We start from the raw sequence: 26,346 nt of genomic DNA, 5'->3' as shown, positions 1-26,346 counted from the left end.
TTTTTTAGGATAGAAAATCTATGTCCATCCTAACACAACTACATCATATCAAGCTATATTGAATTATAAGGTCCATCCAATTCAAAGAAACTTTTTCAATTACACAAAATCTCAATCAACCCGCAGTAGTCACAATACCAAATAAAAAATTATAATGAAAGCTTTTATTCTTTCTTTTTCATTCAAAACTTAGAGACATCATTCCTAAATATTAATAACTAAGTATAAAGATTATACACTTCATTTTGGATCATATCTAAGTTACGTCAGGTTGCATTAGACTATATCAAGTCACATTGGATCATATCATATCACATTAAATTTAAAAATATTTTTTAATCACAACTAAATTAATATTACAGTCACATTAACAACAATTGTTATTGAAATACTGTAAACTCTTTTGAAATGAGTAGGGATTCTCTTCATTACTGAAGAGAGAAATACTATTTTTCGACTAATTTTAAGTAGGGCTGATAATAAACCGAACCAACTCGGTATTCATTCGAAACTCGATTCGTTATTTAGCTCAATAAACTTGATTCTTGAACCAAAACTTGGCTGAAAATTGAGCTCGTTAAATATATAAGCCAAACTTGAGTTAGATATAGTTCGACTCGTTAAATTCATGAACTGAGTCAAGATATATAAGCTAATTTTTATGTTTATTATGAATCATGCATTATTTTTTATATTTATTATTATTATATATATAATCAACCTTATATATATAATCAACATTATATTTATATATATAACCTTCTATAGTATTTTCCAAAATTTAATTGGTTATTTGAGTTGTTCAAATGAACCACTCGAACCGAATCGAACAGTTCGTGAACTTTAACCGATCCGAACTCGAACTAAAAATTTAAATCATATCGAACTCTAGTCGAGTTTCGAGCTGAGTCAATCTTTATCGAGTTGAATCGAGCTAAGCTCTGAATCAACTCGGTTCAGCTCGTTTCCATCCATAGTTTCAATGATAAAAATGTCATTACAATTATAAATAGAATGATATAGTTGTCATTTCATTCAGTGTTATTATTACCTGACTGGAAGAGGCGGTCCAACCAGTTCGATCGCTGACCGGATTTGAAAACATCTCTGGTTTATAATCTTAACCAAATGAGAGGTTAGACCTCTTTGAATCGAAAATTTTTTAGTCCAACTATTTTAAACCTAATACAATATATCTTCATGTTTGATGTTCAGTTCGGGTTTTACAATATTGATTTGATTTAGTTTTTTACATTTTTTTGAACATCACATCAGACTAATTGCTCAAAAACAAACTTCATGTCACCCTCGTAAATGCCAATAACTAAGTGTTGAGACTGTGCACTTCATTTCCGATCAGTAAAATAGTAGTGCAAAACAAAAACAGCTCCTTCTCTCTATTCCGTACCACACTCCTCACTCTTCTTCCTTTCCCTTCCCAACATTATTCTCTCTGCCACACAGAAACACAATTCAGAAACAGTAACAGAACCCTTATACGCACCGTTTCAATAATAATAACAATGTTGTGGATTATGAAATTCTCTGGGTTTTTCTCCTTCGCAATGTTCATGATTATTCTTTCTCCTTCTCTTCAATCCTTTCATCCCGCTGAAGCAATTCGATCCTCTCCGTTACTCACCAAAACCAAAATCAACCGTTTCTCGTTTCGGAAATCTTCTCCGTTCCGTAATTCCGATCAATGCAGTTCAATTCCGATCTCAGGTGAACAAAATTCAACTGTTTGTGACCCTTTCTTAGTTCATATCGCAATAACTCTCGATTTCGAATATCTTCGTGGTTCAATCGCAGCCGTTAATTCAATCTTACAACGTTCTTTATGCCCTAACAGCATTTTCTTTCACTTCATCATTTCCAATGCAAAAAATTCAAACCTAGAGTCTTTGGTTGAATCCACATTTCCAGAGTTGAAATTCAAAGTCTATTCGTTCAATCCAGAAATTGTGAAGAATCTAATCTCAACTTCACTGAGACAAGCATTAGAACAGCCTCTGAATTATGCAAGAAATTACTTAGCTGAAATTCTTGAAGATTGCGTTAACAGAGTGATTTATTTAGACTCCGATTTGGTTGTAGTTGATGATATATCGAAACTATGGAGTTACAATTTGGATTCTAGGGTTATCGGAGTTCCGGAATATTGCCATGCGAATTTCAGTAACTACTTCACGACGTCGTTTTGGTCGAATACGAGGCTCGCCGGAACATTTAAGGGGCGGAGGCCGTGTTATTTTAACACCGGAGTGATGGTGTTGGATTTGTTTAAATGGAGGAAGGAGAATTATACTAAGAGGATTGAGAAATGGATGGAGATTCAAAAAAGTGATAGGATTTATGAACTTGGTTCATTGCCACCGTTTCTGCTTGTTTTTGCTGGACACGTGGCACCAATTGAGCATAGGTGGAACCAGCATGGGTTGGGTGGGGATAATGTTAGAGGTAACTGTAGAGATTTGCACCCGGGTCCGGTTAGTTTATTGCATTGGTCTGGTAGTGCAAAGCCGTGGTTCAGACTCGATTCTAAACGGCCTTGTCCTCTTGATTCTCTTTGGGCTCAGTATGATTTGTACGGACACAGTTACTCATGAAGTAACAGCAGGTAAATTTCCCTTTTTTCACTCACTTTTGTTCAGTGGTTTAATTCAGAAGTGTTTCGGGAGTTTCTGCAATGACATTATCGTCAGTTGTACTTTCTTTCGAACAATTGCGATAAACATAACTGCGACGACAATTTAAAATACCTGTCGACACAAACTGGAGATGTTTGTTTATACAAGTTTCACTGTTAAACTAGAGTGTGTAGTTTTGGTAGGTTTTTTAGCTGTGGCTGTTTCATTGGTTGTGCTTTTTGTTAGTAATTGTCTCCTATTGCAATAATTGGAACTGCCATTGTTACCACAGTTTAAAATCTATGATTTAATGTGTTCATTTCATATAATTTTTGTGGTATTGATTTATTTTCTGTTATAATGTTTTACTGTGATTAGACCACTAATTGGATTGGATTTCTACTTGAAGTAACGCTTTCCAATTTATTTTGATCTTTACAAAAATGAAAATTCTCAATTTTGGGTTCAAGAATCTCAATTATGGATCAAATTAATACTTTCCAGAGAATTTTTAGGGCGAAGTAGTGTGTTATTTTGACTGTCATTTGTTATTCTAATCTAATTCTGCAATTTGTGATATGTATTTTCTATTCTAGTCTATTAGGAGTATGTGATTCCTGCTCCACTGAAACTAAAAGATGGGAAAAGAAGAAGAAAAAGTAGATCTTCCAATTTGTTGTTGCAGTACCTATGTGAGAATGTGAGACATTTTAGTATCAAATAGCATTTAGGTTTGAACCATTATTGTGCTTTTTCTATAAACCCATTCAAAACAATTACTGCAACTAGTGTTTCTTTTTAAGCTCAAAAACCTTTATCGTACTTTCTATAAAGTATAAACCCATTCAATTAAATTACTTCAACTACTACTGGAGGATTTATTAGTGTTCTGTTTGCTGTCAGCCTCTGTAGTTTGATTCTCGAGAATTTCTTCTCAGCCCATGAATGAAATTGGCGAACAACTAGTGTTACTTTAGAATGGTGGCCCACCAACACCACATTGATATTATGATATAAATTGTTACCCAATCCTCAAATAGATTAAAAAGTCAAAAGTTACATTCTTTAAAGAAACCCGTTAAAAGTAATAGTCACACATCAAAATAAATTACTCATGAAGAAGAGATACGATAATCTTGTTAAATTTTGGTGTTGGGAAGTGGGAGTGTTAATTAAATGGTATACTGATAGAAAAGGTGAAGTGTTAAATAGTAGTATTTATTTGAAGTTAATACAAGCAGCAGAAAGTGGAGGACACGTATGTTGCTGCTTGGTGGATATCCTAGTTGTACATGGGGCATCGAATGTTGCAAGCTGCTTTATCAAAATTTGACATAATGTAAAATTTATGTACCAATAATTTAAAATATTATACATATTTAATTATCATTCATTTATATTATTTTTATTTAAAAATATTTTATATTGTCTATGTATATATCTTTTTCTCAGTTTGGGATGAAAACAATTGTATGAGTCTTTAGATTGAGTTTGTCAGCAATGTCATATTCGTGGTAATCGGAGGAAAACATACTTAGGTGGCAGCGGTGGAACATTTTTTGTGATCTATCTTCTGCACTCTGCGTCATTTGTGTTGGGTCTCACTTTCATTTTTTGTCCTATGAACCGCATGCATAGCTGGCAAATTCTCTATGTTCTGTTTTTTCTTACATTGGATTTATGCTGCTCCACTTTTCATTGTTTTTTATACAATTTTTTAAATATAGATAATATATAAATTTTGTCAATATATAATCATATAAATAAAATTCCTTTGCCTATTTTGTGATTCAATCTGACATTATGGAAAGATTATTTGTAGTTTTAATATCAGCAAGGTTATGACAACATTTAATTGTATTATTTTTTATAATTTTCTTGAAATTTGTTAAACATAAATAATAAAAATTAATAAATAATGATAATTTGATTTGTTAGGAGAGAAATAACAAAACATTCGCATAAAACTACTATTTAAAGCAAAGAATTAATTTTAGGAGTTGAAAATACCATGTTCAATATGGTTACATTTCTTCTTCTATGGGATGAGAAGAGGGTCGTGATATCATTGATGCTTATGTGAGACCCTTTTTTTAACCCAAATTTAAAATTAGCATTTTTTTAAATCTATATTACCCGTAACACTATTTTCCCTCTCATAATTATTCTTTTTCTATTCAGACAAGCTCCTCAAATCTCATATACTCTCCCTATTCTCATTCTTCCAAAAATCATTCTCTTCGAACATAGTTATAAATAAATTATCTTATCAATCAATTTAACTAGAAAACCAATAAAATGGTCTCATATTGACGTGATATAACACTTAAATAAGACATATAATTAAATTAATTAAAACTGATCAAAAATGAAAATTGTTCCTCAAACCATATTGTACCGTATAGGTCAAAACTGGTTTTAAAATAATTTCACATTTTTTTTAAAATGACATGCTAAAAACTCAAACCTTGAATGAGGTAATTGTTTATAACATGATGAGTCATTGAACCATTTCATCAATAATTGAGTTATATATTGCAAATGATATTTATAATTTTATTATGTTAATTGTATATATGATGTGTAATTTAATTACTGAATCATCACTTGAAATATTATAACACTATATACTATAATCAGTATGATAATAAGTGCCATTCATTTAAAAAAAATTATTAATCCACTTGGTATGCTTTAATATATATACTTGCACCTAGACTGCAGTTGGAAAACAGTCCTAACTTTGAAATATCGAACATTTTTTATTTCTTTAAATATATATAGCCATCTTTATAAAACTTATATATATTCTCTATATTATTTAATATAAATTTATTTTATTTATACATTTGTGGAACTTTACTTTTTTTTAGAAAGAAAATATAAACATTCCAGGCTGCCAGAATTGAATGCATCATTTGCATTCCAAGATATCAGTATGGGAATGTAAATAGAATTAAAAAAAATCATTTTTTAAATTATGTAACAATTTCATTCTAACTTCTAAGACACCAAACATAGACCATATACAAAGAAGATATACACGAAGCGATATGATGGTGGTGTGGTGTCTAATGAATGTTAAATGATGAGCTTATATAAATCTTTTATATAAAATGTAAAGATATTACACTCAAATTTATATATTAATGATGTATAAATATTACACTCTATGTAGTTACAATCCTTAATGAGGAGTGTGAAAATAGTATACATGATAATCTAGTCTAACAAGGTGCATAGACAAAATATTAAGCCTTCAGAAGGTTGACACAAGAGTATATAAATCAATATATTGATATTAACAGTAAACTAATGACTACAGCAACAAATTTGCAACTTCAATATAATTTTTTTTCCAGTGGACACACATGATCTAGTGTGCCACTACACAAGATAAATAAAAGGGCGGTATATTACACGAGCATGTTGTTTAGGGAGAATAGATAGATGTACATAGCCGTAAACCTCACTGTTGCATCGAGGCTCACCCTTAGAACAATACTAGATAGATAGATAGATGAGGCAGGAAATTCATCTTTCCTCAAACTAAGGGAACTGAAAATTCATGTAATTTTGTCTTCCAGAAGGAGGGCTTATGTAAACCCAAAGCAAAGAGATAATAATTGAGAGCAAACCAGACCAAACATAGACTATAGTTGGAACCTTCCCTCTTTTTCCCATCAACCCCTTTGCAAAAGGGAAAAGATGGCATAATACCCAGAAACTAAAGAACACCCCTCCTACAAGTTTGCTCCATTGTGGAAAGGGGCTATACAAAGTCCTTGCTACTCCCACAGCAATAGCAATCACATTCACCATCATGATTGTAATTGGAGGGATCATTAGGAAGCTCCACTTTACCACATAAAGATCGGCGAATTCTTCATCTCCGTCTTCTGGAGTGCCTGACTTTGATGTCAGGGTGAATGAGATGTCTACTCCAGCTATAACCTTCAACAATCCTTGTAAAACTGCAGCAGGATGAGCACTTGTTCCACCAATTAACCAGAACTGTTCGTTTCGCCACCAATCGTGTAAAGTGATTCCTGACCACTTGATCTCAAGCAATGCGAGCAAGCAAAGTGTGATAGTAATGCCTAGCAAGAACACTAGAAAAGTTGCACTCAGGGTTGAGACTATAAATTGCCCGGAAATTAAGGATACTGCAGGCAGAAAGCAATATAGAATGAGAAACATTGAAGTGAAAGGGTACATTCCAACATTGAAGTATGCCACCCTTTGTAAGAACTTCATTCTAGGACTAGCCAAAAGCGCATTGTTCCTTGAGAAGAAGATCTCAACCGATCCTGTCGCCCATCGAAGCACTTGGTGGAGCCTATCAGTCAAATTGATTGGAGCTGTTCCTCTAAAAGCATCCCTTTTGGTCACACAATACACAGATCTCCACCCTCTATTGTGCATTCTATAACCTGTCACCACATCTTCAGTAACAGAACCATATATCCACCCAACTCTTTTGCCCCACTCAGTTTTATCCTCATAGAAACAAGATATAACACTTATTGCCTCTGCAACAGTAGCAGCATCTAATGGTTCTCTAGGTACAGCAAGAGAACCTGCAGGCCTTCCTTGTGTTCCCTTTCCTTGCAAATCTTGAAGCAACCTTCCCTGGTATTCCGCTACCGGAATGGATGCAGCAAGAGAAGTAGAATTGCCAAATCTTTTGGGAAGAAGCAAGGACTCAATATCAGCATCATCATCGTTGTGGTCAACATTGATTGGTACAACTACTTCATCTTCTTGCTTCTTTGACACCTTAGGTTTTCTCAAAAACAACTTAATTTTTCTCCTGCCAAGCCAACCATGATGTTCTGTAGCTCTAGGAGGACTAAACCCATAGAGAGCTGTTCTTCTGAATATGCAACCAGTTCCAACATACATTGGGCCTTGTAAGCCATCAAGAGCTCTCATGCTCACATCAAAGAATACCGTATTGTGGTTTGCATATCGATCACTGGGGTCAATGCCTTCGAACCTCTGAGGGAACTGAACATAACATATCCTATCACCACCCCGGTCAAGCATAAAGCACATACCTTCCCTCATAGCCAAGGAGTTATAGATGTAATGATCACAATCAAGATTTAGAATGAACGGTCCATTGGACATGATAGCACTAGTGCGAACAAGAGCATTCATTGCTCCTGCTTTCTTGTTGTGATCATATCCAGGCCTCTTCTCTCGTGACACATAAACAAGCATTGGCAATCTAACATCAACATCTGTTGTGTCAATCAAGTTGTCTGCATCAACTTCAGCACCAAATTCAGGTTCCACATTTGGAGGAGCTAACATTGCCTGCGTTATAATTGAAAAATCGACATCATTCAATTACTACATAACATATGGAACACAATATTTGATAGTACTGATGAAGTGCAAAAAATGTGTCATATGTAGCTATTATATTTATGCCATACAAGCATATATACAGCAACTACATATCATATATACAAACACATATACAACACGAAGAAATAATCAAAACCGAACATGCTTGAGGCTTGCAAGTTGTACTCTATAATTCAATTACATGTGCTAAGAAAGTATCACATATACCTATTATGCCAGCAGCATCATATACAATTACTAGATATCATATTTACAATTATATAAAGTATTCAATTACTAAATAGCATATATATATAGAAAACAATACCTGAATTATGCCAGCATGGTCCCCCCTAGAGTGGTCTGGTTCTGCTGATGCCCATGTTCCTGGCCAATGAGAACCATCAGACATCCATGTTGCTTTAGGAGCCTTGATGGGTTCAGAGACAATGGAGCCATTTTCGATTTGTTTCTTCATAGCTCTTAACTCCTCATGAGCGTTGTAAGCATCGGATCTTCTCCTTATGGATTCAGGTAAGGAATTTATCCTCACTTTGAATTCATCATATTCCCTCTTAACCCTTCTCCTTTCCCTCACAAAGTCTAGCCGGACCTTGTTCTTGAGAAAATCGCGCTTCTGCCCAAAATATGCTTCAGGATTTCTAGGCTCTATTTGGTGCTTTCTACAGAAAGGAACCCATACTCTTGCAAAGCTAGCAGTCTCAGCAAGAGCTTCAAATGTCAACAGAGCTCCACCATCATCAGACAAGTAACAAGCAACCTTTTCCACCGGATAATCAACTGCAAGGATCGAAAGAATAGTGTTTGCAGTGACAAGAGGAGGCTCCTTTTCAGGGTCTGCTGTGGATACAAAAACATCAATTCCCGGAAGATCAGACCTCCCTTTCGGGTTACGAAGATTTGGGGACTCAAACCGCTCTTTCAGAACAGAGAGATCAGTGACTCTGTTCACAGGACAGAGCTTAGGGAGCTGATCAAGTAGCCAAGAAAATGCAAACCAAAGTTCACAAGTTATGGACATTCCCCACAGCCACATTGCTTCATGGTTGGGATGTCTAATCCTCCATGTAAGAAATAATCCCAGCGCAACAAGACGCATCAGAATAAGTAACCTGAACAAAATTCAATACCACATTAGAATTCATATCAAACATCATTGTTTAAAATAAATCCAGAAGAATACTTACACTATAGATTTTACAATGGGAATAAAATATCAAGGTATAATAAGTAAGAAGATAAACTGAATACATTTATTAGAAGTTAGAACTCATATCAAATTTGCTAAAGTCACAACTTGTATAAGTAACACACAAGATTGTTTATAATGCAAAACAGTCCAACTACAGAATTTACTTAAAGAAACAAAATTCAAGGGTTTTGCTAAGAAACTACAACTATTATTTTATGAGTAATAATACTAATCCTAAGAACATTATTGTTTATAAGGCAATGTTGATAAGCAAAGCTAGTAACTGTGTGCAACATAATACAGCTTAAGCAAAAGCAAAACACAAATAAAGATTACCTATATGGACTGATAATTGCAACTGAAACTCCAACCTTCCTGGTCAAGGGCCTCCTAGCTTTTTCTCCGAAATCGGGTGGCTCTTCGAATCCATTAGCACCATATCCATCTTTAGGCCACACAGCATTTCCATAGCCATAAGTACCCTTAGTTTCAAAGAGCCAACGAGTATGATCAAAATCAGGTGGATGATTCTGTGCCTTAAAGGACTTAACAACCGAAAGCCTCTTATCCATTTTGAACTCTGCCATTGAATGCAATGGCAAGGCCTGATCTCCGGCCTCGGAAACTCGCTCTTCATCGTCATCATCCTCATCATCTTCGCTCGCGTAATTGTAAGGCTCTTTACAACCAGGACACTTTCCACTTACACCATTATTTTTTCCACCACAACATTCCAAATAACAATCCCTGCAAATCTTAAGCCCACATTCACAAACACCATTACACCTTCCTCCTTCAATTGCAACCTCATCACACCCTTTTATCCCACAAACAAGCACTGATTTCAACGGCTCCTCGTCGCGCTCCATCGAAGATTCAATTACGTGTCCTCGAGTCACAGAATTGAAACCCCCAGTGAAAATTGTACCTGAGATGTAGCTTTTGTTACTATTGTTCTTGTCATTTTCATCATTGAGGCTAGTTTGTGAGGTTGTTAATGGTTGTCGATCAGGGGTAGGAGGAATATGAACAGTGTATGTTACATATTCTGAATTCATTTCTTCTTCCAATGTTGTTGGTGTTGTTGATGTATCTTCTTTCGACATAGAAGAATTGAAATAGTTGTTGCTACCTCTAACTCCGCCACTAGAGACTCTTCTTCTAAGAGGAGAATTAGAATTTCCGGAGAAGGAAGCGCGAGGCACGGGACTATTTAATAGTCTCGTGTCTCTGTTTCCTTCTCCGGACGACACGGTTATAGTAACCGGAGACGAGGGAGAAGGAGAAGAGATTGTTTTTATCACCATTTTAATGAATAGCAACAAATGAATGAGGAAAAAATAAAAATAGAAACTGAAAGAGAAGAAGCTATATAAGGAAAGTGTGAAGTGAAGAAGTGAAGTGAGAAGAATGAGGAAGTTGGAATAAGAAGTGGAAGTAACTTAGGATAGGAGCAAAAGCAACGGTCCGAAATTTGATTTTGAATGAGAAGTGTGTCTGGATTTAGATGCAACGGTACGTGGATATGGATCATTGATTATGGATTCTAGGGATTTGTTCCGTAGTTATTTGACTTTGTGAATTTTAAAATAAGGAATGTAATATGTTGTTTTGTTTTCTCACATATATTTAGTTGAAAATATTTACATGTATGTAAGATTAATTTTTTTTAGTGGATCATGACAACCTGAGACATTATATAAGTGGAATTAAGTATGTAGCACTTGAACCATCACCGTTTGATTAGGAATGTAATATCTATACATTATATTTCTAATGTAAACACTTATATATAGTCAATTTATTATTCATTTGTATTACTTTTATTTAACAGTTAATAATACGAAGTAGATAATATAGTGACAGTGTAAAAACTCTTATATTGTCTGTATAGAGATAGATGTATGCACCAAAATTGTATGAGTTTGATACATTATTACTGCATCACACGTCATTCATATATATATATAGAGTTTAAAATCTATGCACTGAAAGTGTACAGTTTTTTACATTGTCAGCACATCATTCACCATTGATTTGTATTACTTTTGTTTGAGAGTCAATGGAGGTTAATAAATCAATTGTAGATAATTGACTGACAGTGTAAAAAACATTTACACTGTAAGTGTATACATATTAAATTCATATATATAAGTAGTGTTATATCCTTATACTAAATCCTCTTAGAATCATCATAAAGTATATCATAAAGTATCACAATATACTAGTGTTTACAGGTACTTCGTGCATGCCGCACAATATTGCATGATATTATATATTTAATTTTTATATATTTTATTTTTTAGAATTAGAATATATTTATTGTGTTCAATGTACATTATATTATATTTTTTTTGTATTTATGATAATGCTCAATTAAATGCGAAAGATATAGTTAATTAATGTGTTGGTGGTGGTTATGTATAATTATATAGTTTTTTTGTAAATATTAAATAATGTTAAAGGCAAAACATGAAGTGAAATTACATCATGGTAGAAGTTACACCATATTTTGTCTTTATATATATTAAATGAATAATAAATGATATATTGATTGTATAATTTTTACATTGGAAGTGTGTAGATATCTCTATAAGAAACAAATATATTTTAAAGAATACAATTTTCATAAAAATATTAAATATATATCGAAATTTTATTAGAAAGTTTTGAATTTTTGTCATTCCTTCAGTCAATTACCTTCGTTTATTTGTTTTTTTTTTAAATCATATATAACAATTTCTCAAACGAGTGTTGATTCAAATGATACATATTTGATTTTTCTTAAGCAATGTCTTAGGTTTGAGTCTTGTGGATGGAAAAAATACTATATGCGCTTAGGGGAGTTAACCCCACCTACTAATGAATATTTTCAGTTCGGACAAGATTATCTCCAGTGCGTGGATAGACATTAAAAACAAAAAAAATACTGAGATATTTTTTCCAGCTTAAAGCCATAAATATACTTAATTAGTATATTTCCCTTTCAAAAAGAATTAATATGATCTTAGACTCATTAATTAGGAGGATACACATGATATAACATTAAAAAAATTAATCAGGCCATGGTGAAAACTCACAGTTGAGCTGGCCTCATTGATTTCATTGGGTAATCTGAGACTAATAAATAAGGCAGAGTAGTATCATGGTAGTACTAATTTAGTTTCACATTATTATACGTAACGGATTAAAAATGTACAACTGAAAATAAAGCATTAAGGATAAAATTAAAAAGAAAATCTCAAAAGATAACTATCACGTACTAAATAACAAATGAGGAATGATTTATTTTTTCTATTTCAATTATTTTTATTTTTTAAAGATGTTAACTAGCATCCTTGAGGTGTTCCTTAAAAAGATAAAATAAAATAGTTATTGAAAAATGATAGGTTATCAAATATTAATTTTCTCATTTTATATGAGTGTCTAGGGAGTTAGGAAATTCAATACTCGCAGAAGAAAATCAATAACGTTAAGTGAAACAAACACTATTAAATGTGATATGTGGATATGTATTAATAAGTCCAACAATTATTTTCATATAGATGTTGACATAAATATTAAGATTCAAAATATTTCTAGTTGAGTTGTTTGTAATAACAAATATATTAATTAAAAAGTATTGATATAAATAGTTACTAATATATGAGGTGTTTGTAAAAACAAAAATATTAATGATTGTGATCTGAAAAACATTGAGTTGTTGAAATGTACTCCATATTTCTACAATAATAAATCACATTTGGAATCTCATCATATTCTCATTAAACTTTTGTTGATAAGTTTTATTGAAATTATATAAACTATGTATTCATTTTTTATACATATACAAATTTTCTAACTTATATATTTATATATTACATTGACTATCTTGTAGAAGAGATAAATGTAAACTATAAAAAAAAATGATAAATGTAATTAAGTTAAACAAAATATGATATATTGTGGGGTTCACATTTTTTTTTCCACAAATTGTGTGTGTCATAGACTTGTGATTGATGAGAAAAATATATTAAAGTTAAAATTTAATTATAAAGTATTTTTTGACCAATCATAAGCTCATGACAGACACATACAGTGACACGAACTGTGGAACAATAGATGTACGAAGAGAAGTCCAAATAGTATACGAATCAATATATCTTGACTTATTTTTGTTCATTATTACGCGTACGTAATACAATAGTACTTTAAAGAATATTTCCTTATAATTATTGATGTATTTTACGAACAAAAAATAATAAAAAAATATTGACTGTTATATTATTTTGATTAATCTCCAAAATATACTACATTTTTAAAACTTAATTTTATTCATCACTTTTCTTTGCTCAAAAAATCATATTGACTCTTATATGGGGACGTAATTAAAATAATGTATGAATATAAATGAAGGTGATTTATATATATATATGCAAAAAAAAAAAAAAATTATATAATATTACCAAAACGTGATTGGATCGTGGTGTGGCCTCACAATTATATAAAAGTTATGGTCAATATGCGATTTCCCCTCTGGCCTACACTTTGGATTAAGCCTAGACATCGTCATATCATTGAGTAACTAATAATATTAGTGACATTTAACAATTCAAAACTAATATGAAAAACATTAGAAAATTGTAACTAGTAGCATAAAGAACTAAACTCACATTCAGTATACAACTCAAGAGTAAATGACTTATTCACCCTTCAAAATAGTATAAATATAGATGTTCTTCGGTTGGAGAGAGAGGTAGTCAGAATTTATTTTTCCTATATTTGAATATGGGTAAGATTCGACTTTGAGTGATTACCTAAAAAAAAATTTGACAATAAACTCACTACAAGTGTATGTTTTAGAGAAAGAAAATATAATAAAAATATAAATGTTTTTCTTAAAGACAGTTTCACATATTTATATTGGAGTATAGTGATTTGCACTCTAAGGATGGTCCTAAATCATTATAGACGACATGACTTTATATTTTCTCAAAATAACATTGATGTGGATTTGGACTATATTTATCGTGTGGATGTGAACTTCCACTATTCATGTTGATGTCATACCTTTCCCAAGCTAAACCGAGTTTCCAAGTATGATCAACAGTCGTATTGACCAATTTCATCTATTTGATTATTGATCTGATTCTTAATGGTCGATTAGGGTTGACTAGTCCCGATATATAACAAAGTACAAATAAAAAAATATGAATTGAGTTGAAAGTTGGTAATGATAAATTAGTAATCCTATTCTTAATTATAAGTAAAAAAATATAATATTTTTTAACTAATTTTCAGTTTATAATATTTATCAATTTAAACAATTTCCCATCCATCACTTGTTGCATAATAGTTATAATTACTTATATATTTTACTAAATCTAACCAATTCATTATTTTCAACTAATTCCCTTATATGAAATTATTACTTATGTTCTTTCCTAAATACGGGACCCACATAGGCCAATAAGAAGGTGGTGAAGATATTTGTGGTTTGGTGATAAAGAATTAATCAAAGCATAGCTTAACCTTCTTCCTTCTTCTCTCTCTCCGTCTCAGATTTCATCTTTGATCAAACCCTAATCTTATCCGTTAAAACAGCTCCGGTCTCGATCGAACGGACGAGACTCCTCCGTGGCTCCGTCACCCAATCTCAGGCCATGCCATTCTGTTTCTCCGCCACCATCGCCGCCCTCTCCATAGAAGAGGACTCTTCCTTCACTCAACACTTTGATACAACAACAAAAACTAACAAACTTTGTTCGATTCATTCTTTCTCTAACTATGCCGGCCTCCGATTCTCATTCCGCCGCCCCTAATTTCATTCCCAAGGGTCTCCTTTTTAATGCCGCCGCCGGTGCATCCGCCGGTAATTCATTTCTTTCATTCTTTTTATTTTATTATTTTATTTATAATACGTGTATAGGGCGAGCCTCGGCGCGGTAAGGATGATTGCCCTGTGATCTGGAGGTCATGTGTTTAAATCCGGGAAAGTGCGATAATCCGGTTTACATATTTAATTTATAGTTCGTGTATGTATATAAAATTATGAGGATATAGTTTGTATGAGTGTAAGGGTTTATTTAAAACGTCAATGCATCATCCACAATTAACTTTTGAATGAAAATAATACATATAATTATGAATGTAGCTATATATATTAAACTACAAAATTTTACATATGATTACACTGACCGTGCATATATAATAAAAAGGTGGTCCATTGCACGAGGCTCCACTTTGTGGGGTCTTAGGAGGGTACACAGCCTTACGCCGTAACGGAGAAGCTGTTTCCAGGATTTGAAACTGCGACCTCATGGTTACTAAACAACAACTTTACCATTGTGTCAGGCTCTAAAATTATTGTGCGTCTGATTCATTTCGCAGTGTTTAATTATTTCAAATAATTGAATGATGCAGGAGTTATTGCTGCTACGTTTGTGTGTCCTTTAGATGTTATCAAAACTAGGTTACAGGTCCATGGGGCGCCCCAGCTCCCTAATGCAAGTGTTAAAGGTTTATATACTCTTTCTGCTTCTTCAATATATATGATGTATATGGGAAATTACATTGGTTTTCCTTGTGCAACCGGCACCTTGTTTTGAAAGCTAAACTCTACTCGCCCACATTGAAATTACACTGAGTGTGGCTTTTGAAACGAGAAGTGTCAAATATAATTAAACTCAACCTCAGGGGTGGTTAAGGTAATTCCCCCATATTTAGTTTTTGTCTAAAGAACAAGCCAATTGAGAATTACCATGTAGGTAATGCAAAAAGCTTGTCATTAAATCTTTTATTTACTTTAAGTGTTTTAACTTTTAACTGTGTTTATAGATTTATGTTTGTCAGTTAGTAGGACTACTGAAACTGAATGCTGCAATTTTGGCGGATTGGGTGTTTTTTGTCAGTTGGCAGTGTAATAGTAGGTAGTTTGGAACAAATATTTCGCAAAGAGGGATTACGTGGTATGTACCGTGGGCTTGCTCCTACTGTGCTTGCTTTACTTCCAAATTGGGCGGTGAGTTCTTAACTCATTATTTTTAAGCAAGTGATTTTTTGCTCCTTGTAAATGCCTGTTTGTATTCTATCAATTTTAGATTAAATATACAACAAATAGAATCGTCGTACATTTATTACCTTCCATCAAATATTTTACAACTTTCTTATTCTATCTTCAATTTGGCAATGTGATATATCTAATTATCTATGATACCTAGACCACTCTTGTAGAAGATTGATGTACACAAGACTCTTAGAAACTATTTGTGAGTTGAGTTTTGGAGGGGAAGGAAGGGAAATGGAAGGCTTCAGAGCCTGAAATACACTTGTGAAATGACTCTGAAGCCTCCCATTTCCCCTCCTTCCCCTCCAAAACCTTACTCGCGAACAAACCCTATGATTTTTGTGAAAACCATGTGTTGGGATTGTCTCTATGTAATATCTAGCTATTAGCTCAATTATTAGCAAATTTCATTTTTCTTTGTTGAGTTAAAGTTATGAGCATTTTATGATTTATTCACAAAGATTGGACTTCAGTTGCTCTTGCCCCTATAGATATACTTGGGTAGAGCAATAACCTATGAGGATGATGAATAGAACGTGTATGTGCGCTGAAAATAGAATTTATTAGAGGAGGAATAGAAGGTACAATGATAGAAAACAAAAAATGAAGTTTCCGAAGTCTTATAATTAGGAAAAACAAAATGAAGATGAGTAGAGTATATCAACATTATAAAACCCTCAAATATCTTCCACTGTCAAAGAAATTTCCCTTCAATCAACACCTTTTCCCACTAGGCCGTTCAGGTCTAAATCCTTTCAAATGGTTTTCTATTCTCTCCCTTTAATGACGTGGTCATTCTTCATCTGGTCAACTCCTGTAACTGGGGCTTCTATTCATTTTATTCGTACATGTCCAAATCATATTTTAGACATGATTCTATCATCGTTTCGTCAATAGTTTACACCCCTACTTTCCTTATAATACATTAATTCTTAATCTTATTTTTTCTTGTGTAGTTGCCCATCCAACACAACATTCTCATATTTTCTTGTATAGTTACTCATCCAACACAACATTCTCATCTTTGACAAACTTATTGTATACTCTTGGCACTTTACTGCCTAGCATTTTGTACAACAGAGCTTGGAACTTGGGGACCAAATGCTTTACAACTTCAGGCTCAAGTTAAACTTCCTGCTACTAGTAAACAAAATTAAAAAACTAATTAAGTCAAATAAATTAATGAATGGCCTACAGATATGTCACATACATGGAGAAGATTTAAATACTGGGCTTTAAGACACCAACCAAAAAAGTAAAACAACATAGCTCGGGGCTTAAATAATATAATATTGACTAAATTATAAGTGTAAATCTAGTTGACTACAGACTAACCTTAATAAATCTTGATAGTTATGACATTGCAGAGCTATGTGTTACAGTCAGCCGTAACATTATTTTTAAAGCCAAAATAGTAAAACCTTTTGATTTTTATGCCTTTGCCTATTGTATTTTCTTGTTTCCTAACCAATTTACCTTACTCTTGGATACTTTATTTATTGGCCTGCAGAAATCTCTACATTCTTTTTGAAATCAGATGACTGTTCTGTTCTGTTAGTAAGTATTCTAATTTGTATCGTTTGTAAACTTACAGGTTTATTTTACTATGTATGAGCATCTGAAGAGCCTTCTTCATTCTGATGGTCAGTTCATTCTTGATTACTTATGAGTTTCATTTTTAAGTTGCCAACTTTCTGTGTTTATTCTTCCCCCATACATGTAGATAAACTAATTTTAATAGCTATGGTATGCATGCAGATGGAAGCCATCATCTTCCTGTTGGAGCTAATATGATAGCTGCTTCTGGTGCTGGAGCTGCTACTACCATGTTTACAAATCCACTTTGGGTTGTCAAGACTAGACTCCAAGTGTGTTTCTCATGCTCACGTGACTATTTTATGCTAGCAGATTATCACATATGATTGTCATAATGCTTGGGTTAATTAAATAATTATTGCTATGTACTACTGCTTAATTAGAATGTTAATTTGACTTTGTTGGATTCCCGTATGACATCCGCGCAAGATGACAACCTCTATCAGATCATGTTATTCATTTATGACACAGGGATATGATATTTTAAAGAAATTACACTGTTAAGTAATAAGTATACCAACTTCCTTCATATGTGTACATATGAACTTCATTTTGCATATATTAAGCATTAAAATCGTAGAGGAAAAGAACTGTTTTTTTAAATGTTACCTGTCAGCAGTGCATGTGTGTTCTGCAGTAAAAGTTGCTTCCTTTTTTAAATGCAGACCCAGGGAATGAGAACTGGTGTTGTGCCATATAGGAGCACACTATCTGCATTGAGGAGAATTGCACATGAGGAGGGAATCCGGGGGCTATACAGGTCGGTGTTTACTTTCTTATTATGAAGGCAACAGGATGGTCAATGTATATGGCACTACACTTGATAATCTAATGAGATATTCTTTACCATAAACAGTGGCCTTGTACCTGCTTTGGCGGGTATCAGTCATGTTGCGATCCAGTTTCCAACATACGAGACAATAAAATTTTATTTGGCAAATCAAGGTAATTTTACGCCTTCCCCGCTTCTCTGTAAACTGTAGAAAGTTTTGGTTGTTAATTTGTGCTATCATTGTTTTGTTTCAGATGACTCAGCAGTGGATAAACTTGGTGCACGTGATGTTGCAATTGCCTCATCAGTCTCCAAAATTTTTGCATCCACTTTGACATATCCTCATGAGGTATGTTGTGGAAATGATTAACTTACTCCCTCAATTCCTTATAAGTGCCTTCCTATGTTACACAAACCAAGGAAATCATTTTTTTTTGTTTTAAAAAAAACATTGTTTTTATCATGCTATTCTCAATTCCTTTTCCCACATTACTCCATTATTATTAATACTGTCTTGAACTTTCAGAATAACAATGATTTACAATCAAAAAAATTCTGAAAAAATGACACTTATAAAGGAAATGACATTGACATTGATGGAGTAGTTTCTTGCAATTCTAGTTCCCTAGACCCGTGAATGAAATGATTTGCCAATCATTTGATGCAAAAATGGTCTAGTATTCATTTTCGATGTTAAAGTATTGTAGAAAATTGTTGTCTTCACTGTATTTCATTATTTCTTGAATACTTTGTGCTTACTCTTTTTTCTTTCATTTCCTTTTTTTCATTGCAGTCTTAGAAAGCCATATATCTATTATTTGGTGTAGGATTAATGTATTCATTATAGTTATTGCTATTCTTCTTGCATAGAAGCATTAGATAGTTCCAAATATATTTGTATTTTGTTTCAGGTTGTACGTTCCAGACTGCAAGAACAAGGGCACCACTCAGAGAAAAGGTACCTAGGTGTGATTGACTGCGTTAGAAAGGTTTTTCAACAAGAAGGCATATCGGGTTTTTACCGAGGTTGTGCCACGAACCTTGTGAGAACAACACCGGCTGCCGTTATCACATTCACCAGCTTTGAAATGATACACCGTTTTCTGGTGTCGGTTTTCCCTTCTGATCCACAGCCTAATATTCTATGATGATTGGTCATGGTGGCCATCTGTAGCAGTAGATACCAAATCATATATACTAGTTTAGCTGGGCAAATCATTCTCTTGGCAATGCAGATCCTATTCTTTGGGATTTTTAGTAGTTTATGTATTGTAGTGTCTCACATTATTTCAGCCATAATTGTGGCAGGTTTCTTCTTCAAACTTGTGCAAAGTCAGTGATTGTGGGTAGACTGGGTGATGATTATAAATTCAAGTGAGATGATGACGATAAATATGATAAAGTTGTTTGACAATGTCTTGCTGCTTATTTTGTTCGGAAACTGGTCAATAATCATATCATGTTCAACATTGTCTGCCATAATCAATGACTAAACTCCCATTGACAATAGAGTCAAGAAAAGTAAAATTTGCAACTTGAATTTTTGGCGATTTGGTTTTCCTTATGGCACTGGATTGTGAATATGTTTAGTAAGCAAATTACTAATGTAAACAAGTAAAAGTTTAATGTTAACATTTGGTGCAGTCCTGTGGCAATAAGAATTTTTTTTAAAACCATATCTTGTGTTCTCACAGTGGTTTTGATTATATTATACATATCAATGATTTTTCAAATGTAGACAATTTAATATATTTCTTTAAAGTTTTTCACAATATCTCTCTTGACATTTTACTATATGTCTTCTCCAAATCAGTAAAAATTATGTACAAGTCATTTTGGTTCCTTTGATACCTTTCCACCGATCTTTGCCTATCAGATCTGACCCATTTTGATAGTTCTTGGTGTTCCTAAAATGCACGTTGGTGTTGTTGTTAGTGACTCTAATAATGGTCGTGGTAACAACAGTGGTAGTAACTGACACGATAGGAACAAAGGTTGTGATTATTGTGACGATGGTAGTGGTGGTGGCAATAATAACAATGACGGTGGTAGGTTTGGTGGAGATGACAATGACGGTGGGTAGCATGACAATAGTGGCACTGGCAGCAACAACACTGGTAATATAGACGACGATAATGATAGTGATAATGGTGATTAATGACGGGGAGAATGGTGGCGACAATAATAATAATGTTGATGGCGGCAACTATAATAGTAGCAACAATGATGTTGGTAGTGTAGTGGGAGTGACAATGACAACAACAACAACGAATGTAGCAATATGGGGAAATGGCGGTAGTAGTGATGGCGACAATAGTAGTAGTTAGAGACAACAATGACAAATGCAAGTGGTGACAATCATGAGAGGTGAAGATAAGGGATTATAATATGTGAGATAAATTATTCTCTTATGGTTTAGTGAGAGGAGAAATAAAAAACTTTGTGTTTCCCATAATCGATCACCCTAGCTAGTGCTTTCTCGATGTAATATTAAGATGATTTACCTTGTAACTTAAAGGTGATAGATTCAAATCTTAACAATAATTTATTTGTGTGTGAAGACAAGTTATATATATCTACCCTCCCCAGAATCTATTAAGTGGGACAGTGTATACTCGACCTTCCTTTTAAACCATCCAGAAACCAATCAAAGGATACCATAGTATGTCCAACTTCTTCAATGTTGAGTTTCGTAGATTAGAGAAGCAGTAAATAATACTTGTACCCAATCATATGAAGTTTTAAAAAAAATGTAAATTCCCAACGAAACTAGTCACAGTGAAACACTATACATCCTTAAGTTTTAGAGGTGGCTATGAACATCACATTCTCATCCTCTCCTAATTTCCCTTTTTGTGGACATAATATCATTTATTAACTTTGCACAAATAAACCGAAAAAAATAACTTACATGAGTTACATCTACATATGATACAATGGAGATCAAATATGTTAACAAATACCCATAAAGTCTCTGCATATGATATTATCATTAAGTAACAATATATTTTCTGTATTTTAAAAGACAATAAAATATTTCTTCATAATTAGTATGCTAACTCCATTGATTATTTGACACGTATTTTATTTCACTCTCTGAAAGCTTTCATTTTAAAATGTATTATAAAAGAAAAAATACAACACATGTCAAACAATCAATGTATTTAAGCAGATAAGTTATCTCATTGTATGAAAAAATATTTTATTCTCTTTTCTTCCATTACTCTATTTTTCACCCCATAATTTTACACTCTGATATAATTTGTAATATGGATCTAAAAAATTATTTTAGTAAAACTGTATCAAATACATCAGTATTCAAATTAACTTTTACTTAACCATCAACCTGCAAAACATCTCCTTAACCTAAAAATTACAGTTATCTCAATTTATTTTCATTGGCTTTTACTTGAATTAGGATGTTTTACCAACAAGTCTAGGGGTACAAAACCCTACTAGATCCTAAGATAACCAAAAGTTCAAAGGTTCGATTCCTAAGAGCAACACTTGTTAGGAAGGACAGTCACACACCATGAAAGAGATTAATTCCTTACCCCAAAAGGTGAGGATACCAAGACCAAAAAATGCAGGATGTTTTTGTCAAGAAACTTTTTCCTAATTATTATTTACACTAGGTAGAATTATTTTTCCAGACAACAAATTACCACAATTGAGAATTGGGATGAGATTTCAGTGGCAACAACATATAACTATAAAAGATAACAGGTATTTCTGCAACATTTCTCAACTTCATACCAAAAGCATAAAAACACAAGAACAAAAAGGAGTATTATAAATTCAATACTTCCAAAATGAAAAACAGAGTCTATGCAAATAAAGAGACTTGTCAAAACTACTTTAAAACAGTAACTGAGGATGCTAGTCTCTGGATTCACTTCTTGGATTTCTTTGTTGCTCTGCATAGAAAATAACCGTTTAGACTACGACAATAATCATTTTGAGAGCCGAAAAATGGGGCACAAGCATAGATTATAATACTCACTGGGCAGGCTGTGATGCTGTAACTGGTGCAGGAGTGGCTGCAACTGATGGCTTCTCACCAGGACCCTAAACATTTTACAAAGAGAACGAGAAAAGGTCAAACTCTTCGTACTAATACTTGCTAATGCAGTAAATCCCCAGGTGCAATGGTTAGGAAAATATGAATTCACTATATATAGATTTAAATAGATTCCGAAGAGAATATGGAACTCACTTGTGCCAAACGCTCCTCCCTGCGAGCATGTTTCCTTTCCCTGCTTGCCTTGTTCTTGGCACGTTTGGCCTCGAACTGGTCAGACAAGGTCTTCTCTCTGGCCTTTTCAGCCTTGGACTTGTGAATGCTTTCCATTAGAACTCTCTTGTTCTTGAAAACATTACCCTTAACCTTCATGTACATGTCATGGTACATGTGCTTGTCAATCTTCTTAGATTCTCGGTACTTGCGAAGCAAGCGTCTCAGCACACGCAACCTCCTCATCCAAAGGATTTTGGTTGGAAGTCTTGCTTCCCTTGTACCCTTACGCTTACCTAGTAGTATTCAAGTAAAACACTGTTAGCAACCATACATTATCCTCCCTTACACCATGAAGCAATTTGTTTCATGTCCCACCGAAATTTGTTTCAAATAAACTTCACACCAACTATATCGCCTAAGCTATTTAGCAAAACTATTACACTAATCTATCCAAATTACAGGTAAATATTTTAGCCATTTCATAATGAACCGACAACTGATGATGAGTCTAAGACCACAACTTAAATAGGTATTAGTCTATGAAGCACAAACACAACAGAATAGTAGCTGCATCCGTAAAAAAATTCAAAATTGTTGTAGTGTCTGTGACACACTATCATTGTCAGATACATCATGAACACTTTCAAACTTCCGTAACTTCTAGAAAAAAAAACATACGAGAAAATACATAAATGGTAGCAATTGATTATGTTTACAACAAGCCATGTTAACTTTAAAGTATTGTATCTCTCCTTCGATTTATGATTTGTGCTTTTTATATTAACATTATTTTCATAATTACTCACATCTCATTTCACGTAATTTTTCAATTAGCTCACAAAAACCAAGCATTAGGTCCCAACGTTCGCACTACCAAGTTATGACTTCGAATCGATTCAACATGAAGCTAATCAAGTTTGGCAAGAATAAATACCATATCCAGAATGACGTCCTTTCCTCTTGGCTTCCTTAATTCTACGGGCACGAGAGCGAGAGTGAATCTTGGTAGGTTTCCTGATGATAAACCCATCCTTCACTAGCTTCCTTATGTTTTGACCTGCAAATGAAAAATATCAACCAAACCAAATCAAACAGTGCTTGCAAATGCAGAACATAAGTATTCATGCCTAAAAAAAATAAAAACAACATATACTAAATCTAATTCTTTCTGAAGAAAAAAACGATTTTTTTAATACCCACAAACCAAGTTTACATTTTCGATTTAATTTTCATATCTCCACAACATGTGTGCTTGTAAATAATATCATATACCTAGATTCAAACCAGTACCCTTTAAAAAACAGGATTTGTATAAATTAAAAGGATAATAACAAAAACACAATATTGATTTTTTGTATGTGCAGATTCCATTTATATGATATGAGCCCTCTTCAATAACAACAAAAAACTATTCTTTTGAGAATCAAACAAATCCAAAAACATAAAAACAAAAAAATAATGTAAAAGAGAGTTAAAAGTTGCATACGAGAATTTGCCATGGAGATTTCATTTCCTTCATTGGGATCAAGCCAAACTTTTCCTCTTCCACACTTGAGGACGCTAGCAGCGAGCCTCTTCTGAAGTTTCAGTGACACCATTTTTGTGTTAACAAATAGAACAAGAAGAAGAAGATGTTGCGGCTATGAGATATATAAAGTTAGGGTTTTTAGTGTTATGTGTGATGGACCACTTTTTATTTGTCTTAAGCCCAACACTTGTGAGGGCCTTATTACTTGCCCAATAATATTGCAACTTACTTTGTTTCACATTTATTTATTTATTTTTACATTTGGGAGTGAGATTTAATAATTTTTTATATGTATGTATATATTATATAGGCACAAATGTAATAGAAATAAAACTTTTAAATTGATTCATGTGAAAATTTAATTTTAATATATATTAGATCCATATATTAATATAAAAGTATATTTATATAATAAGTATTAAAATATTTTGAAAATATGTATATATTTTATATATGTTTGTGTGTTTATGTATCATATAAATTTAATGATTCTATACATGTATATATATTTTTATATATAATCAAATCAGTACAAGAACCTAACAAGTCAAATCATATTTAATTTAAGTTTATTTTGTTTATTTAATAAGCTCAATTTTTAATTCAAGTTTAATTTATTGAATATCAAAATTTGATTCATTGAAAACCATATGCTCTTTATATACATCCTCTTCATGTGGGATTCAGGGCAATGGATTAGGGCTATAATAAAAGGGGACCAAAAATTATCATGCCTTACTCCTCTCTTCTATTTTAGAATGATGTTAGTAATAGTGATAACCCTAGATGTGTATCACAAACACCTTTGTTATGATTCTAATTTTAAAAGAAAATTTATACATAATTAAAGTTTCCATATGCTTCTCAAATTCAAGCCAATTCTATCCATCAAATGATCAGTAAGAATAGTACCTAAAACCCAAAAAAAAGTGTATTGAAAATTTTATTTTATATTTTATTGAAAATTTCATTTATTAATAAAAAGCTTTATTTTTTAGATTTGTAAGGGCAATAGTTTTGTAAATCGTTTTCCCCAACTAAAAGAATAATTTAATTTGGATAATGACAAAGCTAATTTTCACACTTCTAAAAAGCATCATATGTATGTCTCACTATTGTGATTCACCATATATATAACCTTTGTGATTGAGAAAAAATATATAACAAAAACTAAACTTAGTCTCACTAGGTTAAATCAGCTATTTAGATTGAACAACATTGTAATGTTCAACTATAAATCATGTCCATTAATAAAATATTAATCACCAAATCTTACCTAATTGTTTTACCTCTGGTTTTTCTGACTCCCCCCATGCCTATAGAAATATATAAATCTCCATGTGTTCTATCCTCTTTAATATGTTTCAAACATTCTTCTTCACACATGTCATCTAAGTGTGATTGTACTATATTTCTTATAATATGAGCTACGCTAAGTTTCTTCCTAAGACATTCATTCCTAATTCTATATTGTCCAATTTGCCAACTATTCTAATACAATATTCGCATCTTTGATATATTGAATTTATTTTTTGCTCATATTTTATCACATAATATTCAGTCTCATATTGTAAGTATTATAGTCACGGACAACACTATGTGGATTTCAGGGTGTGCAAATGCACACTCTAGATTTTTTTGAAAAGAATATGTATATTATTTATAGAGAAAAATATATGCACTCATAGTATATGAGTTATATACACGGTCACTGCATTTTCCACTATCCATATTTAACTATCATTAAATTTTCAAAAAGAAATCTAAATAGATATTAGATGAAATAGTAACTGTGTATAAATCTTTAGCGTGTCACAAGATAGATATTATACTCTTATTTATAACTCTAAAAGTCCAAAATTTATCTTATTGTAAATGACATGCTTCGTGAAAAACAAATAATCATTATTGTGTGAAATTATTTTATAATATTATAGATATGCAACTTAAAGAACTTCATGATTGTTTCT

The 26,346-nt window shown here is 32.8% G+C and overlaps 4 protein-coding genes across 4 annotated transcripts; 2 read left to right on the top strand and 2 right to left on the bottom strand.

The window, feature by feature from the left end:
* The first annotated feature begins 1,365 nt into the window (after positions 1–1,365).
* LOC109340806 (probable galacturonosyltransferase-like 6) lies at positions 1,366–2,715 on the top strand. The gene has a single exon (XM_019578546.1). It carries the CDS (start codon positions 1,524–1,526, stop codon positions 2,607–2,609), a length of 1,086 nt encoding a protein of 361 aa, XP_019434091.1. The 5' UTR covers positions 1,366–1,523; the 3' UTR covers positions 2,610–2,715.
* A 3,283-nt stretch (positions 2,716–5,998) lies between these two features.
* Positions 5,999–10,545, bottom strand: LOC109340805 (cellulose synthase-like protein D5). The gene is made up of 3 exons (XM_019578545.1): positions 9,535–10,545; positions 8,314–9,118; positions 5,999–7,952 (listed from the first exon to the last, which is right to left on the bottom strand). Exons 1-3 carry the CDS (start codon positions 10,503–10,505, stop codon positions 6,180–6,182), a joined length of 3,549 nt encoding a protein of 1,182 aa, XP_019434090.1. The 5' UTR covers positions 10,506–10,545; the 3' UTR covers positions 5,999–6,179.
* Positions 10,546–14,646: 4,101 nt separating this feature from the next.
* On the top strand, positions 14,647–20,090 carry LOC109340807 (nicotinamide adenine dinucleotide transporter 1, chloroplastic-like). Its single transcript, XM_019578547.1, has 9 exons — positions 14,647–15,049; positions 15,601–15,696; positions 16,089–16,198; positions 17,838–17,886; positions 18,002–18,111; positions 18,505–18,599; positions 18,696–18,784; positions 18,866–18,960; positions 19,523–20,090. The coding sequence occupies exons 1-9, from the start codon at positions 14,965–14,967 to the stop codon at positions 19,757–19,759; spliced, it is 966 nt and encodes a 321-aa protein (XP_019434092.1). The 5' UTR covers positions 14,647–14,964; the 3' UTR covers positions 19,760–20,090.
* A 2,204-nt stretch (positions 20,091–22,294) lies between these two features.
* LOC109340808 (60S ribosomal protein L19-3-like) lies at positions 22,295–24,486 on the bottom strand. Its single transcript, XM_019578549.1, has 5 exons — positions 24,335–24,486; positions 23,783–23,905; positions 22,828–23,141; positions 22,615–22,679; positions 22,295–22,528 (listed from the first exon to the last, which is right to left on the bottom strand). Exons 1-5 carry the CDS (start codon positions 24,444–24,446, stop codon positions 22,504–22,506), a joined length of 639 nt encoding a protein of 212 aa, XP_019434094.1. The 5' UTR covers positions 24,447–24,486; the 3' UTR covers positions 22,295–22,503.
* Between the last annotated feature and the right edge of the window lie 1,860 nt (positions 24,487–26,346).

The sequence above is a fragment of the Lupinus angustifolius genome, unplaced genomic scaffold, assembly GCF_001865875.1.
Source record: "Lupinus angustifolius cultivar Tanjil unplaced genomic scaffold, LupAngTanjil_v1.0 Scaffold_260_5, whole genome shotgun sequence".
In the NCBI taxonomy this organism is placed as follows: domain Eukaryota; kingdom Viridiplantae; phylum Streptophyta; class Magnoliopsida; order Fabales; family Fabaceae; genus Lupinus; species Lupinus angustifolius.
This window is presented reverse-complemented; position numbering and strand designations above follow the sequence as displayed.